This window comes from Trachinotus anak, unplaced genomic scaffold (genome assembly GCF_046630095.1).
Source record: "Trachinotus anak isolate AG129_WGS33_773 ecotype Australia unplaced genomic scaffold, CSIRO_AGI_Tana_v1 ptg000001l, whole genome shotgun sequence".
Classification (NCBI taxonomy): Eukaryota; Metazoa; Chordata; class Actinopteri; order Carangiformes; family Carangidae; genus Trachinotus; species Trachinotus anak.
Genome location: NW_027273852.1, coordinates 17,038,155 through 17,056,368, shown reverse-complemented (window position 1 = coordinate 17,056,368; position 18,214 = coordinate 17,038,155). Strand labels below are relative to the sequence as shown.

Genomic DNA, 18,214 nt, shown 5'->3' with positions numbered 1-18,214 from the left:
TACCATTTAAAGTATTTTGCTGACATTTAAGGTTTTCTTTTATTGTACCATGAAAAAGCATTAAGATGCCTTGATATATATGGAATAAATGGAGAAATTATTAACAATATCTTACCAGTCCCTTGTTCCTCTCCTGGTCTCCACAGCGCATCACCTCAGGGAAATCCACCAGGGTTCCAGCCATGTAGTGACCCTTGGCCTTCTCATGGGCGTCCTTGTACTTGGTCTAGCAGGATCCAAAATGATAAACATCTGAATTGAACTTTGTTTATGTGCTATCAGATGAAAACATGACTCCCTGGGCTTTTGCTTTATCAGCACTGACTAACATTGAGAAATCCAGGACACTCACATCACTAACGATGTCCCTGCTCTTCTTGCCGCTGACAAGTGGGATGTATTCATGGTCCAGCTGGTAGCCTGTAGCCTTAGACTCATCCCAATGCTGTTTGTAGAGTTTCTGAAATTACACAAAGCAGACACAAAGTTAAAAAAAGGCACACAAAATATGTGATACACAATCTGCAGTTGATGAAATTATTGAATATGCTATTTTAAATTACCTCACTGATGTTCTTGGACACCTCCCTGCTGTGGGCCAGTTGTGGAGTGTCATCTGAACCAATGTAATGACCCTTTTCTGCATTGAATGTCTCTTTGTACTTCAGCTATAGTGGGGAAAAAAGAACATAATTTAGGTTTTAGATTTGAGAATTGTTTATTCAAATGCATCTAGAAATTTAAGTGTTCGATTTTTACATACATCACTGAGGTTGGCAGCATTCGTCTTTGCCAAGAGGATCTCAGGACAGTCCACAACCAGGGTGAATTTTCCGAAACCATCGATGGCACTCTTTTTGTAATGCCTCTGAAAATAAAAAATAAAGCATCAAAATGAGATACAATGAACTGACACCAAGATGGGCTAAATGAAAAATAGACAAATCCAAAGACAGAAAATAACACAGTAAACGTACATCGTTCAGAATCTCCTGGGCCTTCTTGACCTTGACATGGTCAACAGAGTCAGCTGCCACCCAACCACAGCCACGAATCCATTCCAGATCAGACTTATATATATACTAAAAACACAAAAAAAGACACATTTTAGTGGGTAAAGAAAGAATTTCCTATCAATTTATTGTGTGAGTATGATAAACAAGTTCCAGCTTGGTGTAGTTCTTCAGAACACTCACATCGCTTTGAAGGTCATATGCTTTCCTGGCCTGGATGACATCGTTCTGGTCTGGCAGACAAGTCCACTGGTGTAGGCGAGTTCTGTAGTTGTCATCATTGACTTGGATCTGGCATTTTTTGGCCAGTTCAAACTGAAGCATGTCCACTGGCAGGTGGAACTTGGTCTTGGACTTGTTGAAGTCCTTCTTGTACAGAGCATCACTGGCAATCTTGGCTGAGTTCAGAGCCAGCATGAGCAGAGGGTCGTCCTGGACACTGAGAGCACCAATGTGGTGGCCGACCTGCTTACGGTATCCTTCAAGGTACTTGTGCTGCAGGACAGACATAAATCATCATCTCCGTCTCATCATGTTCTCAATAAAATTAAAAACAATTTTAGTAAATCATCTTATTATTAAACAAACAGATGCAACTTTGTCTAGCTACTCACTTTACTCTGTATTTTAGATGTCATGATGCACTGCTTGATTGGCACAGCATCTCCAGGCATGAAGTACCCTGTGGCTTTGACGGAGTCCCATGCTTTGGTGTACAGTTTCTACAAGAGACGGAAATACATATTATGGGTCACAACGTATCATTTATCAAGCTGATAATAAGGGGTGAAAGTACAGGACAATGTTGAATTGAAATATGCAGCATATATAGTCATGTAGTCATCTTACCGGGTGTACGTTTTTAGCCACCTCTCTGGCTGTTGCAAGACCTGGAGTGTCCACCAGAGAGTACTTGGTCTTTTCCTGGTGCCAAGCCTCACGATATTTGGCCTGAAAAGAGTGAGAAACAAATATTTAGTAAAATTTTAAAGAAATGCCTAATTTGTGCCATCACCACTTTTCTATCAGGTGGTTTAACTGCAGAGAAGACTTTAAACATATCCAGTCAGGATCTGAAAAGCAGAGAGAGGGATCCTCACCTCATTGAGGACCTCAGCAGCATTCTTGGCACAGACCAAGTCGACTCTGTCAGTTGGAACTGTGTATTTCTGGTCATCCAACTTTACACGGTAGCCTCTCTGTATAAAAGCAGGGAAAAGGCATGTCAGAAAATAATTCAGCAAAATTATTAAAGATATATGTGTACATTATTTTCTGATTAAATTAACTCTAAAGATGCTTTTAAAATTTCACAAATGTATAGAAATGTCTGTAATTTTACAAGTACTGACAAAGTCAAAGTGAAGTTAATTAGCAGTCACACTTACATCAGCCAGGATCTTCTGTGCATGCTTCACCTTCATAACATCCACACACTCATGTGGAATCCAACCACATCCGCGTAACCACTCCATATCAGCTTTGTACACAGCCTGAGGAAACAAAGCAGGAAGATTTGTTCATGTTTTTCCATGTAATTATACGGACAAAAATCACAATATAAGATAGATAGATTGAGGTGAAATGGAAAATTGTGATGATTGTTATAATAATGTAGGTGAAAAGAATGCGATCCAATTGCACAACCATGAACCTACATCACTCTGGAGATCATAGGCCTTTCTGGCCTGGACCACATCGTTGGAGTCTGGAAGGCAAGTCCACTGATGCAAATAAGTTCTATAGTTGAAATCGTTCACTTGGATCTGGCATTTCTTGGCCAGCTCAAGTGTCAGCATGTCCACTGGCAGGTGGAACTTGGTCTTGGACTTGTTGAAGTCCTTCTTGTACAGGGCATCACTAGCAATCTTGGCTGAGTTCAGAGCCAGCATGATCAGGGGGTCATCTTGCACACAGCGCGCACCAATGTGGTGGCCAACCTGCTTACGGTATCCATCTTTGTACTTGTACTAAAAGACAAGAACTGAAAGGTTAAAGAAAATTCTACAAATAGCTAATTTATTAATCTTCTGTAATCAAACCTTATTGATAAGTTTTTCTTACATCACTGACGATATCTCTGGAAGCTCTAGCCTTCAGCACAGAGATAGCATCCTCCTTGATATGGTAGCCTTTGGCCTTCTGGTCATCCCATGCCTTTGTGTACAGTTTCTGCACAGAACAAAGAATCACCAAAGAATTGTAAGACATACATCATCAGAATTATACATTTCAAGGAATTCGAAACATCTTTATACTTTTAAGATATTTATGTAAACCTTTGTGCTAATTTATTGTAATAATACAAACTTACATTGCTGATGTTGATAGCATTGGCCTTAGCCAGTTCTAAAGTGGGGGTGTCATTTGGCAGGTGAATGGTGAGCTTCTCTTTATCCCAGACTTCCCTATATTTCCTCTGTCAGAAAGAAAATGAATCATCACAGATATCTGTACATAGTATTTAGTTTTAGGTTTTAAATTCACCAGAGAAAGCATTTAGCATGATGAAAATGTCATTACTCACATCACTGAGGTTGTCAGCATTTTGCTTGGACAAAACAATAGCTGGGAGATCCACAACGCTGGTGAACTTGACAGTGCTTGGAGGCTGGCGGTAGAGCCTTTCATTGAGAATAGTCTGGGCATTTCTAGCTTTGATGACGTCCACAGAGTCCTGAGGTGACCAGCCGCATCCCCTCAGCCACTCCAGATCAGCTTTGTATACAGCCTGAAAAAGATATATCAGTTTTAACCTCATGAAAAACGGTTGTTGTTGTCCTGCTATTAAAATTAAAATATGTTGGATCCAAATCTAGGCTTGAAATGTTGGGAGTGATATGAATATCTATGAAACTAACAGATATACAGATCTCAACAAAACAATACATGAGTTTGCATGGAACTTAATGTGTTTTCCATTATAGTAACAATACCTTTTAGTAAAAGAGAAGAATAAGGGCTAACAATAAACTCCAAACAATCCTTCCTTACTTCATCAACTCTCCCCTAATCCCTAAACTTTGTAGTTGTAGATGTACTTACATCACTCTGTAAGTCGTAGACCTTTCTGGCCTGCACCACATCATTGGAGTCTGGCAGACATGTCCACTGGTGTAGGTGAGTTCTGTAGTTGAAGTCATTGACTTGGATCTGGCATTTCTTGGCAAGTTCAAGTGTCAGCATGTCCACTGGGAGGTGGAACTTGGTCTTGGACTTGTTGAAGTCCTTCTTATAGATGTTGTCACTGGAGATCCTGGCTACGTGGGCGGCCAACAAAATCAGTGGGTCATCATTGACACTAAGGGCACCAATATGATGGCCACACTGATTGCGGAAACCAGCTTTGTATTTGTACTGAAAATTTGAGAGAGAAATAATTGGATCATTTTCTTAATACAAATTATAACTGTAAAATGAATATGGGTAAAAAATACAGCTCGTAAAATAACAAAGTGAAGGGAACAGGAAAATTTTCAAAACAGAGGTAAAGACTTACATCACTGATGATGTTTCGGGAGTGTTTGGCTGATAAGACAGAAATTGCATCTTTGGGAAGGTGGTAGCCTTTGTTGATGGTGTCCATATAACCTTGACGATAATATTTCTGGGGAAACAAAGAATGTAGTTGTCAAGTTGTCTGGGGCAGACAATTTCCTAACAGAAGATGTATTGAGCAATCATGTGATCATGCCATTCACTCCTCAAACTTTAGCACAATTAATTGATTAAGATGATATACAATTACATGGAGAGGAACTGCATTACCAGACTGGTGTTGAGTTTATTCTGTTGGGCAAGGAGGACCTCTGGGGTGTCAGGCATGATATGAATGTTGGTCTTATCGTTCTCCCAGGCAGCAACATATGCTTTCTGTAAACAGCATATTAACAGGTTTTAGTTAGATGTGACTTAATTTGAGTCCTTGAACATCACAAAAAAAAACAAAAACAAAAAACTATAGAGCTTTTTCTAAAACAAGTTGTACTTTTTTGTGTCAAACAAAGGGAACTACTGAGACATTCTGTAAATGTTTAAAAAATATTGATAAAATAAAACAACAAAAAAATGTATTGAAATAACATTAATAAGATGTATTATCCCTACCTTGTCCATGGTTTGGGCATTGGCCTGAGCAAGGGCATATGGCATGTCACATGTTTTGGCAGTGAACTTGAAGTTGGTGGGAGGCTGACGGTACTTCCTCTCACTAAGGATCTCTGCTGCTTTCTTGGCCTTCTCCACATCAACTGACCCAATTGGCACCCAACCTGTACCCTTGATCCATTCCATGTCAGCCTTGTACACAGCCTACAGGTAGGAGGACAAGAGGAGTCACGGTGAGTTTTAAAAAAATAAATTAATCCAGCATTCAGCAAACAGATTATGACAAAATTCTCATTACTCACATCACTCTGCAGGTCATACGCCTTTCTGGCCTGGACCACATCGTTGGAGTCTGGTAGGCAGGTCCAGTTGTGCAGATGAGTTCTGTAGTTGAAATCATTGACTTGGATCTGGCATTTCTTGGCCAGCTCAAGATTCAGCATGTCCACTGGGAGGTGGAACTTGGTCTTTGACTTGTTGAAGTCCTTCTTGTACAGGGCATCACTGGCAATCTTGGCTGAGTTCAGAGCCAGCATGATGAGAGGGTCGTCTTGCACACAGCGAGCGCCAATGTGGTGGCCGACCTGCTGACGGTATCCTGTCTTGTATTTGTACTGCATAGAGAGAAAGAGTGAAGTGATAGTTAAACGGATAAACACAAGAACACACACATCAAAATATGAGAGGAAAGATTTCAATTGCATGTTACACACATCACTGATGATTTCTCTTCCATGTTTGGCAGCAACAACAGAGACAGCATCAGCCTTAAGGTCGTAGCCCTTTTTGAACATTTCCTCAACACCTTCCCTGTACAGTTTCTGAAAAAGGAATGAAAAGAGATGAATTACAAAATGTAAATAGTGATGCCTATGACACTGATATTCAATGACAGGAATACAGATACGAGAGCAACTGAAACTACATCAAGTCAAAACAGACCAAACATACCCTGCTGATGTTGTATGCATTAGCTTTGGAGAGCAACAGCTCTGGCAAGTCAGGGGTTATGTGAGTCTTAACCTTGTCAGCTTCCCAAGCAGAAATGTAGTTTCTCTGTGGTGGTAAACAGAAAGAGAAAAAACACGAATTGTAATCACATGGTAAAGACCGAACAAATGTGCAAAACCTGTAAAAGAGGGATATGATTTCTTTTACCTGGTTCATGATATCAGCATTAGTTTTGGCTAAGACCATGGGCATTGAAGCCATGTCAGTTGTATATTTCAGTGTGTCTGGTTTCTGTCTGTAGAGACGTTCACTGAGAATTTTTCCTGCATTCTGGGCCTTCAACACATCCAGTGAACCAATGGGGATCCATCCCACACCTACAATCTCATCCAAGTCAGCTTTGTATACAGCCTGGTGGGAAAAGCACATATACGGAACATCAAGACACATGAGCACAGTCAACATGTTATAATATGTTGAGATATGTTGAATATGTCACAAAAAAGCTTACATCACTCTGAAGATTATAGGCTTTCCTGGCCTGGACGACATCGTTGGAGTCTGGCAGACAAGTCCACTGGTGCAAACGGGTGATGTAGTTGGCGTGGTTGACCTGAATCTGGCATTTCTTGGCCAGTTCAAGACTCAGCATGTCCACTGGCAGGTGGAACTTGGTCTTGGACTTGTTGAAGTCCTTCTTGTACAGAGCATCACTGGCAATCTTGGCTGAGTTCAGAGCCAGCATGATGAGGGGGTCGTCCTTGACGCTGAGAGCACCAATGTGGTGACCAACCTGCTTACGGTATCCTGTCTTGTACTTGTACTGATAAAATCAGCAGAAAAAGTTTTATGTTACAACTACGGCATCTGTCATATTGTACCTTATTTCAGTGTTTCAGTGGTCGTGTAAAGAAATACTGTATCTGATGCAGTAGAAGTCACTCACATCACTGATGATGTCCCTGGAGGCCTTTGCAGACTTGACAGAGATTGCATCCGCAGGGAGTAAATAGCCCTTTTTGATTGTCTCCTCAAAACCTTGTCTGTATAGTTTCTGTAAAGAAAGACATAAATAAATAAATTTTTTTATGAAAATAAAAGTGATTCTACAATGTTAGAACTATCTACTTATAAAATATATTTAGGAGGAATATACCAAATGGAGGTAAGGTTGTGGCATTTAGAAAGAATATCTCAAGAATATCCCAGTTAGGTTTGCAGTAGGACTTTGCCCAGGGGATCATTTTCATAGAATCTGCTGTGAGAATCTCTTCTGGCTGCTAATTAAAGTTAAAATAAGGAGCAATCTGAATGAGGCTTAAAGCAGTTTATAAGTAAACACAACTGCCACAACACCTCCAACACAAGAACCAGTCTTGACAAAGGTATAGCCAAGATCATGAAACAAAAACATTCAGGATTGACCTTCCTGTCATGTGCAATAAGAATTACACTGACCCTGCTCATGTTGATAGCATTCTGCTGAGAGAGGAGGATCTCAGGAGTGTCAGGTTTGATATGCAGCTTGGTCTTTTCCTTCTCCCATGCCTCGATGTAGAGACGCTGGAACAAATCACAAATAATTCCAGTGTTAACTATGCTATTAACCAAAGAGATCTCCACTGCAAATCAAGATAATGATGAACTCTACCTTGTTCATGGTCAAGGCGTTATTCTTTGCCAGGGCGATGTTCATGGCATCTGTGGGGGAGGTGAAGGGAACAGTGCTGGGGTGCTGGCGGTACTTCCTCTCACTCAAGATCTCAGCTGCCTTCTTGGATTTCTCAACATCAATTGAACCAATGGGGACCCAGCCCAGGCCCTGGAGCCACTTCAGGTCAGCTTTGTAGATAGCCTGTGAAGTTCAGTAGCACAGAATTTAAGTTGTGACACACTTTGTGGTATTAGCATAAAATAAAAGACAATCAAAAACAGAATCAGAAAGTTGCACTTACATCACTCTGTAGGTCATAAGCATGTCTGGCCTGGACCACATCATTGGAGTCTGGCAGACAAGTCCAGTTGTGCAAACGGGTGATGTAGTTGGCGTGGTTGACCTGGATCTGGTTCTTCTTGGCCAGTTCAAAGGCCATCATGTCCACTGGCAGGTGGAACTTGGTCTTGGACTTGTTGAAGTCCTTCTTGTACAGAGCATCACTGGCAATCTTGGCTGAGTTCAGAGCCAGCATGAGCAGAGGGTCGTCCTGGACACTGAGAGCACCAATGTGGTGACCCACCTGCTTACGGTATCCTGTCTTGTACTTGTACTGGAAGAAACATAAAAAAAAGCTCCATGGTTACGTTTACAGTAATGAATGTATAACAACTGTTTATCATGTGTGAAATCCAACAGCTTACATCGCTGGCAATATCCCTGCCAGCCTTGGCTGCGATGATGGAAATGGCATCATTGCGCAGATCATAGCCCTTCTTCTTGGAATCTTCATGCGCCTGTTTGTACTTTTTCTGAAAACAAACACAAACAACGCACAGATCTTAAATATCTTCATTTTCCATTGTACGTGGGGCAAGGTGATGAGTCAGTATCATAACTTTACAACTTAAAATTGAATCTTTTCATGATGATGCAATCATATATGAAATTCTGCTATCCAAATTAATGAATCAAAGCAACTCATAATTAAAAATACATCTTCAAAAAGTTGGGGTTTTTTTTACACATATAAAGAGTTCTGTCTGATGTAGTGCATAATAGTGGAACACAGTTCATTTCACCAAACATTAAGTTGATTCTCTTATAAGTGATTTCAATTACCTTGATATATGTTTATAAATATCAGAAAATATACTTATTAATATGAAATACTGATTTCAACCGTATCTCATCTCAGAGCCCTAACTGAAATAAATCCACAAATAAGACTTGCTGTACCACCATAACGGTTTAATTTTTCACGTACCAGACTGTAGTTGACATTGTTCGCCTTGGCCAGAAGAATATCCATAGCATCAGGCATGACGTGGATCTTCGTCTTCTCATTCTCCCAGGCATCAATATATGATTTCTGCCGTCACAGATACCAATAATATGAGAATTTACTGACACAACAAACTTCGCATGTTTGCATTTTTATGATTAAATAATTTCCTTATCATATCCAGATATAGCTGATAGAGTAGTTTGATATTACACATTAATTCTGTGAATATAATTTCATACCTTGTTCATGACCTGAGCATTGGCCTTAGCCAACACCATGGGCATGTCTTCAGTAGTGCTTATGAATCTGTAGTTGCTTGGGTGCTGACGATACTTTGTCTCACTCAGGATCTCACCGGCTTTCTTCACCTTCTCAACATCCAGGGAACCTATAGGCACCCATCCAATACCCTGCAACATCTTCAGATCCTCCTTGTAAACAGCCTGGACAAAACAAAACAGCAGGCTTATTACGGTGAAAGTTTCCCAAAACTTTAAATATATACATTTATAAACATGATAAGTTTCCACATGGATTAATACTCACATCACTCTGCAGGTCATAAGCATGTCTGGCCTGGACCACATCATTGGAGTCTGGCAGACAAGTCCAGTTGTGCAAACGGGTGATGTAGTTGGCGTGGTTGACCTGGATCTGGTTCTTCTTGGCCAGTTCAAAGGCCATCATGTCCACTGGCAGGTGGAACTTGGTCTTGGACTTGTTGAAGTCCTTCTTGTACAGAGCATCACTGGCAATCTTGGCTGAGTTCAGAGCCAGCATGAGCAGAGGGTCGTCTTGGATGCTGAGAGCACCAATGTGGTGACCCACCTGCTTACGGTATCCTGTCTTGTACTTGTACTGGAAGAAACATAAAAAAAGCTCCATGGTTACATTTACAGTAATGAATGTATAACAACTGTTTATCATGTGTGAAATCCAACAGCTTACATCGCTGGCAATATCCCTGCCAGCCTTGGCTGCGATGATGGAAATGGCATCATTGCGCAGATCATAGCCCTTCTTCTTGGAATCTTCATGCGCCTGTTTGTACTTTTTCTGAAAACAAACACAAACAACGCACAGATCTTAAATATCTTCATTTTCCATTGTACGTGGGGCAAGGTGATGAGTCAGTATCATAACTTTACAACTTAAAATTGAATCTTTTCATGATGATGCAATCATATATGAAATTCTGCTATCCAAATTAATGAATCAAAGCAACTCATAATTAAAAATACATCTTCAAAAAGTTGGGTTTTTTTTTACACATATAAAGAGTTCTGTCTGATGTAGTGCATAATAGTGGAACACAGTTCATTTCACCAAACATTAAGTTGATTCTCTTATAAGTGATTTCAATTACCTTGATATATGTTTATAAATATCAGAAAATATACTTATTAATATGAAATACTGATTTCAACCGTATCTCATCTCAGAGCCCTAACTGAAATAAATCCACAAATAAGACTTGCTGTACCACCATAACGGTTTAATTTTTCACGTACCAGACTGTAGTTGACATTGTTCGCCTTGGCCAGAAGAATATCCATAGCATCAGGCATGACGTGGATCTTCGTCTTCTCATTCTCCCAGGCATCAATATATGATTTCTGCCGTCACAGATACCAATAATATGAGAATTTACTGACACAACAAACTTCGCATGTTTGCATTTTTATGATTAAATAATTTCCTTATCATATCCAGATATAGCTGATAGAGTAGTTTGATATTACACATTAATTCTGTGAATATAATTTCATACCTTGTTCATGACCTGAGCATTGGCCTTAGCCAACACCATGGGCATGTCTTCAGTAGTGCTTATGAATCTGTAGTTGCTTGGGTGCTGACGATACTTTGTCTCACTCAGGATCTCACCGGCTTTCTTCACCTTCTCAACATCCAGGGAACCTATAGGCACCCATCCAATACCCTGCAACATCTTCAGATCCTCCTTGTAAACAGCCTGGACAAAACACAAAGTGTTTCGTATGGTTAAAAATGTTCTAAAACGTTAAAAGAATATACATTCATTAACATGATAACTTTCCAGAGTATTAAATTAAATAATTCATACTCACATCACTCTGCAGGTTATAAGCATGTCTGGCCTGGACCACATCATTGGAGTCTGGCAGACAAGTCCAGTTGTGCAAACGGGTGATGTAGTTGGCGTGGTTGACCTGGATCTGGTTCTTCTTGGCCAGTTCAAAGGCCATCATGTCCACTGGCAGGTGGAACTTGGTCTTGGACTTGTTGAAGTCCTTCTTGTACAGAGCATCACTGGCAATCTTGGCTGAGTTCAGAGCCAGCATGAGCAGAGGGTCGTCCTGGACACTGAGAGCACCAATGTGGTGACCCACCTGCTTACGGTATCCTGTCTTGTACTTGTACTGCAAATGAGGAACAAAACAACTAATCAAAATATTATAGTTGTTGTAAAGCAACAATATCAGTGAAAAAACAGTTTTCAGACTTAGCTGAATTTTGCTGACTTTGAATGTCAGTACACATTAAGCATGCAATCCTGTAGGTAATTAATTAGATTTTTAGCTATGTGAAATAGTAGCATGAAATAATATTCTATATTTAAATATATTACTTTTTTTTACTTATTAATTTAACTACCCTTAAAATATTAAAATGAAATTAAATATTATTTATGATAAATATAAAGAGTAGAAATGAAGCTGCTTTACATCACTGGCAATATCCCTGGAAGCCTTCGCTGCAATAATGGAAATGGCATCATTGCGCAGGTCATATCCCTTCTTCTTGGCCTCTTCATTTGCCTTCTTATACGTATTCTGTATAAAGGGGAAAAAAAACAAACACCTTCAAACATTTTCTGAAAAATGGTGGAGTATCATGCTGTACTGTATATTGTTTCAGAAGCTATGACAGCAACCTGAATTTTTTGGCAATGTCTGAGAAAGACTCACCACACTGTAGTTGACTTTGTTTGCTTTGGCCAATAGAATATCCATAGCATCAGGCATGACATGGATGGTAGTCTTATCTTTCTCCCAGGCTTCAATGTAAGCTTGCTGTGAAATAAGTAAGATTCCATGCAAAAAGTAAAACATTCAGATGAAGATGCCATTAGCGTGCATTCATAATTAAATCAATACTGATGTCGCATAAAAATCCTGCTGATAACACTAAGTGGACATCTCCTGAATGTAACATATTATGCTGAATCTATTCAAGCTGAGAAAGTTTTCAACAAAGTTTTTTTCAGTTTTATACACATTCAATTTGGGTCATAATTATACTGACCGGGTTAGAACCATGAAACCTCAAGGCCGCAGTGTTCTGTTTTGTTTTTTTAAGTAGAGGCACAAAACAAGGTTGGTCTTTATCACTATTGTTGTTTGCATTGATCACTAAACCTTTCACTTTCTGTCGCAGGGAGCAGGTGGTAGTGATTGTGGCTTCACAAGAGCTTTGGCCATCGTCGTATTTACAAGACAAGAGTTTATTATACGCCCTTGGAGCAGCGCAACGTCTTCTGAGCAGATTGGAGGCTAAAGTAAGTTGCTATCGGCTAGCTGGTTAGCATGCTAACTTCAGTAGAAGAAAAGGTGTGATAGAGGCAAGAGTTAACACTGGCGTTGCTTTCCACCACTGGAGACAGCTGTTGGTGAGTAAAGGAGTGAAGTTTGATGATGAACTCACATCGTTTCTTCAAGACTGGTAAGTAAACAGCTGTTAATGGAAACGCGGGCTATGTAGCAATAGCAAAACTTAAAAGTAGTCCAGTATCAGTGAGAGTGAACATGTACTATCGTTTTATTCAAATGATGTGATTTTATTTTCACAAGGCCAGAGAAACTAAAGGCCAGAGAAACTATGGTACATTCTTTTAACATAATAAAACAATTCAGGAAATATTTGGGGTATAAAATACATTTGAATGAATTTAATGCTTGTCTGTAGCATGACATTAATTCAACAATCACAATGAAGTTGCCCTTTTAGTTAGAAACCGGGTAATTTTAAATAAAGACTTACTATTGCTCAACATTTAAACAGTTTGTTTCCAATAAATAACACTCATCTTTTAAAGAGTGTTAAATCTGGTTTAATAAAATAAGCTAATTTTCCATTATCTTGTCTAATGTAGCAGGTAGGTCAACTTGTACGAATGCATGAAATAAAAATGAATATTCTTTTTCAATTAATTTGTCTATTTTATGTTGCAATGCTGCTCATTGTTAAATAACTGAATAAAAAAAATATATAAATTCCTTGGCATAAAAAGAAAACCCAGAAGTAGTTTCTCTACGCTTACAAGGACAGTTTTCTGAACTGTTATTAGCTATTGAAAACACATCTTAAATATGAAAAACAATAAAATATCGGGGCAATAACTGAAAAAGAAATACCTTGTTCATGACCTGAGCATTGGCCTTAGCCAACACCATGGGCATGTCTTCAGTAGTGCTTATGAATCTGTAGTTGCTTGGGTGCTGACGATACTTTGTCTCACTCAGGATCTCACCGGCTTTCTTCACCTTCTCAACATCCAGGGAACCTATAGGCACCCATCCAATACCCTGCAACATCTTCAGATCCTCCTTGTAAACAGCCTGGACAAAACAAAACAGCAGGCTTATTACGGTGAAAGTTTCCCAAAACTTTAAATATATACATTTATAAACATGATAAGTTTCCACATGGATTAATACTCACATCACTCTGCAGGTTATAAGCATGTCTGGCCTGGACCACATCATTGGAGTCTGGCAGACAAGTCCAGTTGTGCAAACGGGTGATGTAGTTGGCGTGGTTGACCTGGATCTGGTTCTTCTTGGCCAGTTCAAAGGCCATCATGTCCACTGGCAGGTGGAACTTGGTCTTGGACTTGTTGAAGTCCTTCTTATACAGAGCATCACTGGCAATCTTGGCTGAGTTCAGAGCCAGCATGAGCAGAGGGTCGTCCTGGATGCTGAGAGCACCAATGTGGTGACCCACCTGCTTACGGTATCCTGTCTTGTACTTGTACTAAAGAAGCAAATGTGAGAGATTTTTAATAACCAAACTCTGGTGAGTGAGGAAACATAACAAATTATATGTCCATTTGGTTGGATAGTATAGAAATACCACACAGACACTTACATCACTAGCAATGGCAGTGGAGGCCTTGGCAGCCTGGACTGAAATGGCATCAGCACGAAGATTATGGCCCTTCTTCTTGGACAGCTCATTGTCCAGCTTGTACAGTTTCTGAAGAGAGAAAAGGAAAAGCATGTTTACTTTAAAATGAAGAGATTAATACAATGACTCCAAGTGGTGTACCGAATTCCTGTTTGTCAGAATGTATAAGTGTTGTGGTTACCACTGCTTATACAGTGCTGTGCAAAGGTTTTAGTCACTTTAGATGTTTAGATTCTTCAAGGAGGCTTCTGATGAATCGAAAATTTCATTCTGCAGCATGATAATGACCCCAAACATACAGCCAGAGTAATTAAAGACTATCCTCAGTGACAAGAGGAACGAGGGGATCTGCAACAGATGGCTTGGTCCCCATAGAGGCCTGATCTCAACATTACAGAGTCAGTCTGGAATTAGACAACTAGTGCTGTTCTAAAGATTAATGGTGGCCACACCAAATATTGATTTGCTTTGGGGGTTTTTGTTTACTGCACTTTGTATGACATTGATTGATATCAATATTAATGAATATTGATATTAATAAAAACTGTTCATGGTAGTATTTTGAAAGCAATGTCACTTCTAGTGTAAAAACTCTTTCCAGTATGAATCATAGCAGACCTAGAGACTAATTGTGGAAAATGTGTGTAGAAAAATGACGGGGTTCTACTGTACCTCGCTGTAGTTTCTCCTGTTTCCTCTGGCCAGAATAATGTCCATTGCATCAGGCATGATGTGGATCGAAGTCTTATCTTTCTCCCAGCCTTTGGTGTAGGATTGCTAAAAACCAAAATGTACTTGGTTCACAGACTAATAATAGAAAATACATTTCTGTTAATTTCATGTTCAGTCCTATCCAGTACCTTATCCATTATATGATTATTGGCAGTGGCCAGAGCCAGATCCATAGAGTGCATGTCCTTGGTGAATTTGAAGTTGCTAGGATGTTGACGGTATTGTGTCTCACTGAAAACCTTGCCGGCTGTTTTTGCTTTCTCAACATCCAGTGATCCAATAGGAACCCATCCTATTCCTCTGACGTAGTTATGATACTCACTCTTGTACTGGTTCTGAGGGGGAAAATCGACAGAGACAGTATTTTGTCACAATGGTACACAATGGTAACATATATGTAAAACTTCGAATTTTTGTTTAAAAATCTCCATATAAGTCACACTCTCTACATACATCACTGGCAATGAACTGCATGTTACGAGCCAGTTCCAGGTTCATGGCATCAGGCAACACTGTGTAGCGGGAGATAATCTGCTTGTATCCAGCCATAGTTTGAGCAGCAGAGGCCTGTTTGGCATGGACCACACTCATCATATCCACTGGGGAGTGATACTTCAGCTTGGCCTTGTGGTAGTCCTTCTTGTAGTTCTTGTCACTCTGCATCTTAGCCACCTCCATGTAGTGAACCAGCAGAGGATCATCCTGGAGGCTGCGGAAGCCAACATGGTGGCCTCTGGCTTTCTCATAAGCCAACTTGTACTTGTACTGTGACAGCAAACACATACTTTGTCACTCACAAAGACTGTACTCATACTGTACTATAATATGAGTTTTAGCAGCTATATTGTGAATATTGATTTAATACAGAAAGCTTTTTACAACTTACATTACTGGCAATAGTGGTACCAGACTTGGCAGCCAAAATAGAGATAGCATCTGGTTTGAGGTTGTAGCCCTTATTGGCCATCTCCACAATACCGGCTTTGTAAAGTTTCTAGAAAAGACATACAAGTAAAATAACAGTGAAATAAAACAGTGGTCATTCTCTCAAACTGATCATCATTAACCAGACAATAGACACTATTAAAGCAGTTGATTTTTCACTTTCAGTTTTTTGAATTAATGATCCTTCTTACATTGCTCATATTGAGGGCATTAGCCTTGGCCAGGACAATCTCAGGATTATCTGGCATGATGTGGACTGTCAGTTTGTCTTTTTCCCAAGCAGCAGTGTATGCTTTCTGTAAATATAGACAAAAAACAAATGAATCATGATAGTTATGAAAAAGATTATTAACCTCTTATTATTTTTGTGGCCCTGTACATAAGGTAACAGTTAAACAGGCAACACCTTGTTCATGATCTGGTTGTTGGCAGTAGCCAGAGACAGGTCCATGGAGTCCATCAGCTTGCTGTACTTGAAGTTGGATGGATGAGTGCGGTACTTGTGTTCACTCAGAATCTGACCACCAACTTTAGCAGTCTCAACACCAAGTGAGCCAATAGGGACCCATCCAATACCTCTGATAGAGTTATTCCATTCAGACTTGTAATCACACTGAAAAAATGAGACAATACACATATGACAAAATCTTTCTTTCCTTAAATATTTTGCACAAATGTGTAAATGAGGCACTCAATGTATATTCAGTGTTGTTGCATTTCAAACATGATTTTGTCCAGAAAGAGACAATTCCCTAATAACATTTCCACTGTCACTCACGTCACTTGACTGGGTGTTCATGGTGCGACACCGCTGCAGATGCATGTTGTCAGGCAGAAGGAAGTAGTTGTGAGGGATCTTTCTGTAACCAGCATAAGTCTGAACAGCAGAGGCATGCTTAGCTTGGACCACACTCATCATATCCACTGGGGAGTGATACTTCAGCTTGGCCTTGTGGTAGTCTTTCTTGTAGTTCTTGTCACTCTGCATCTTAGCCACCTCCATGTAGTGAACCAGCAGAGGATCATCCTGGAGGCTGCGGAAGCCAACATGGTGGCCTCTGGCCTTCTCATAAGCCAACTTGTACTTGTACTATAACAATGATTAAACACTTGGTTACCATGTATGATAGGTTGTAGTGGGTAAATCCTGTTTGGTGCAGGAAATTTACTTTCAACTTACATTACTGGCAATAGTGGTACCAGACTTGGCAGCCAAAATAGAGATAGCATCTGGTTTGAGGTTGTAGCCCTTATTGGCCATCTCCACAATACCGGCTTTGTAAAGTTTCTAGAAAAGACATACAAGTAAAATAACAGTGAAATAAAACAGTGGTCATTCTCTCAAACTGATCATCATTAACCAGACAATAGACACTATTAAGAGCAGCTGATTTTTCACTTTCAGTTTTTTGAATTAATGATCCTTCTTACATTGCTCATATTGAGGGCATTAGCCTTGGCCAGGACAATCTCAGGATTATCTGGCATGATGTGGACTGTCAGTTTGTCTTTTTCCCAAGCAGCAGTGTATGCTTTCTGTAAATGTAGACAAAAAACAAATGAATCATGATAGTTATGAAAAAGATTATTAACCTCTTATTATTTTTGTGGCCCTGTGCATAAGGTAACAGTTAAACAGGCAACACCTTGTTCATGATCTGGTTGTTGGCAGTAGCCAGAGACAGGTCCATGGAGTCCATCAGCTTGCTGTACTTGAAGTTGGATGGATGAGTGCGGTACTTGTGTTCACTCAGAATCTGACCACCAACTTTAGCAGTCTCAACACCAAGTGAGCCAATAGGGACCCATCCAATACCTCTGATAGAGTTATTCCATTCAGACTTGTAATCACACTGAAAAAATGAGACCATAGGATTATGATACATATTGGCATTTGAGTTAAGATGAATGAGTGAACTTCTTTTCCATAATCATTCTTCACAAATATGTAACTGAATCACACAGTGTACTGTATATTCAGTGTTCAAAAATGATATCACCCAGAAGGACACAATCCCTGATAAAATTGCCACTGTCACTCACGTCACTTGACTGGGTGTTCATGGTGCGACACCGCTGCAGATACATGTTGTCAGGCAGAAGGAAGTAGTTGTGAGGGATCTTTCTGTAACCAGCATAAGTCTGAACAGCAGAGGCATGCTTAGCTTGGACCACACTCATCATATCCACTGGGGAGTGATACTTCAGCTTGGCCTTGTGGTAGTCCTTCTTGTAGTTCTTGTCACTCTGCATCTTAGCCACCTCCATGTAGTGAACCAGCAGAGGATCATCCTGGAGGCTGCGGAAGCCAACATGGTGACCTCTGGCTTTCTCGTAGGCTTTCTTGTACTGGAC

The 18,214-nt window shown here is 40.0% G+C and overlaps 1 protein-coding gene across 12 annotated transcripts in view; it reads right to left on the bottom strand.

Moving 5' to 3' along the window:
- Nucleotides 1-18,214, bottom strand: part of neb (nebulin) — a 64,180-nt gene that overhangs the window by 30,081 nt on the left and 15,885 nt on the right. For all 12 annotated transcript variants that reach the window (XM_071480983.1, XM_071481054.1, XM_071481084.1 and 9 more), the window contains exons 33-83: nt 17,903-18,214; nt 17,506-17,712; nt 17,291-17,395; nt 17,040-17,147; nt 16,638-16,949; nt 16,266-16,472; nt 16,051-16,155; nt 15,801-15,908; nt 15,368-15,679; nt 15,043-15,249; nt 14,855-14,959; nt 14,144-14,251; nt 13,718-14,029; nt 13,411-13,614; nt 11,965-12,069; nt 11,722-11,829; nt 11,104-11,415; nt 10,785-10,988; nt 10,525-10,629; nt 9,962-10,069; nt 9,560-9,871; nt 9,253-9,456; nt 8,993-9,097; nt 8,430-8,537; nt 8,027-8,338; nt 7,723-7,926; nt 7,530-7,634; nt 7,018-7,125; nt 6,583-6,894; nt 6,279-6,482; nt 6,072-6,176; nt 5,834-5,941; nt 5,423-5,734; nt 5,121-5,324; nt 4,782-4,886; nt 4,513-4,620; nt 4,059-4,370; nt 3,541-3,744; nt 3,328-3,432; nt 3,078-3,185; nt 2,672-2,983; nt 2,402-2,506; nt 2,114-2,212; nt 1,863-1,964; nt 1,628-1,735; nt 1,197-1,508; nt 978-1,082; nt 764-868; nt 564-668; nt 353-460; nt 116-226 (exon numbers count right to left, since the gene is read on the bottom strand). In XM_071480983.1, coding sequence (XP_071337084.1) covers nt 116-226; nt 353-460; nt 564-668; nt 764-868; nt 978-1,082; nt 1,197-1,508; nt 1,628-1,735; nt 1,863-1,964; nt 2,114-2,212; nt 2,402-2,506; nt 2,672-2,983; nt 3,078-3,185; nt 3,328-3,432; nt 3,541-3,744; nt 4,059-4,370; nt 4,513-4,620; nt 4,782-4,886; nt 5,121-5,324; nt 5,423-5,734; nt 5,834-5,941; nt 6,072-6,176; nt 6,279-6,482; nt 6,583-6,894; nt 7,018-7,125; nt 7,530-7,634; nt 7,723-7,926; nt 8,027-8,338; nt 8,430-8,537; nt 8,993-9,097; nt 9,253-9,456; nt 9,560-9,871; nt 9,962-10,069; nt 10,525-10,629; nt 10,785-10,988; nt 11,104-11,415; nt 11,722-11,829; nt 11,965-12,069; nt 13,411-13,614; nt 13,718-14,029; nt 14,144-14,251; nt 14,855-14,959; nt 15,043-15,249; nt 15,368-15,679; nt 15,801-15,908; nt 16,051-16,155; nt 16,266-16,472; nt 16,638-16,949; nt 17,040-17,147; nt 17,291-17,395; nt 17,506-17,712; nt 17,903-18,214 — 8,871 coding nt within the window. The remainder of the gene's footprint in view (nt 1-115; nt 227-352; nt 461-563; nt 669-763; nt 869-977; nt 1,083-1,196; nt 1,509-1,627; nt 1,736-1,862; nt 1,965-2,113; nt 2,213-2,401; nt 2,507-2,671; nt 2,984-3,077; nt 3,186-3,327; nt 3,433-3,540; nt 3,745-4,058; nt 4,371-4,512; nt 4,621-4,781; nt 4,887-5,120; nt 5,325-5,422; nt 5,735-5,833; nt 5,942-6,071; nt 6,177-6,278; nt 6,483-6,582; nt 6,895-7,017; nt 7,126-7,529; nt 7,635-7,722; nt 7,927-8,026; nt 8,339-8,429; nt 8,538-8,992; nt 9,098-9,252; nt 9,457-9,559; nt 9,872-9,961; nt 10,070-10,524; nt 10,630-10,784; nt 10,989-11,103; nt 11,416-11,721; nt 11,830-11,964; nt 12,070-13,410; nt 13,615-13,717; nt 14,030-14,143; nt 14,252-14,854; nt 14,960-15,042; nt 15,250-15,367; nt 15,680-15,800; nt 15,909-16,050; nt 16,156-16,265; nt 16,473-16,637; nt 16,950-17,039; nt 17,148-17,290; nt 17,396-17,505; nt 17,713-17,902) is intronic.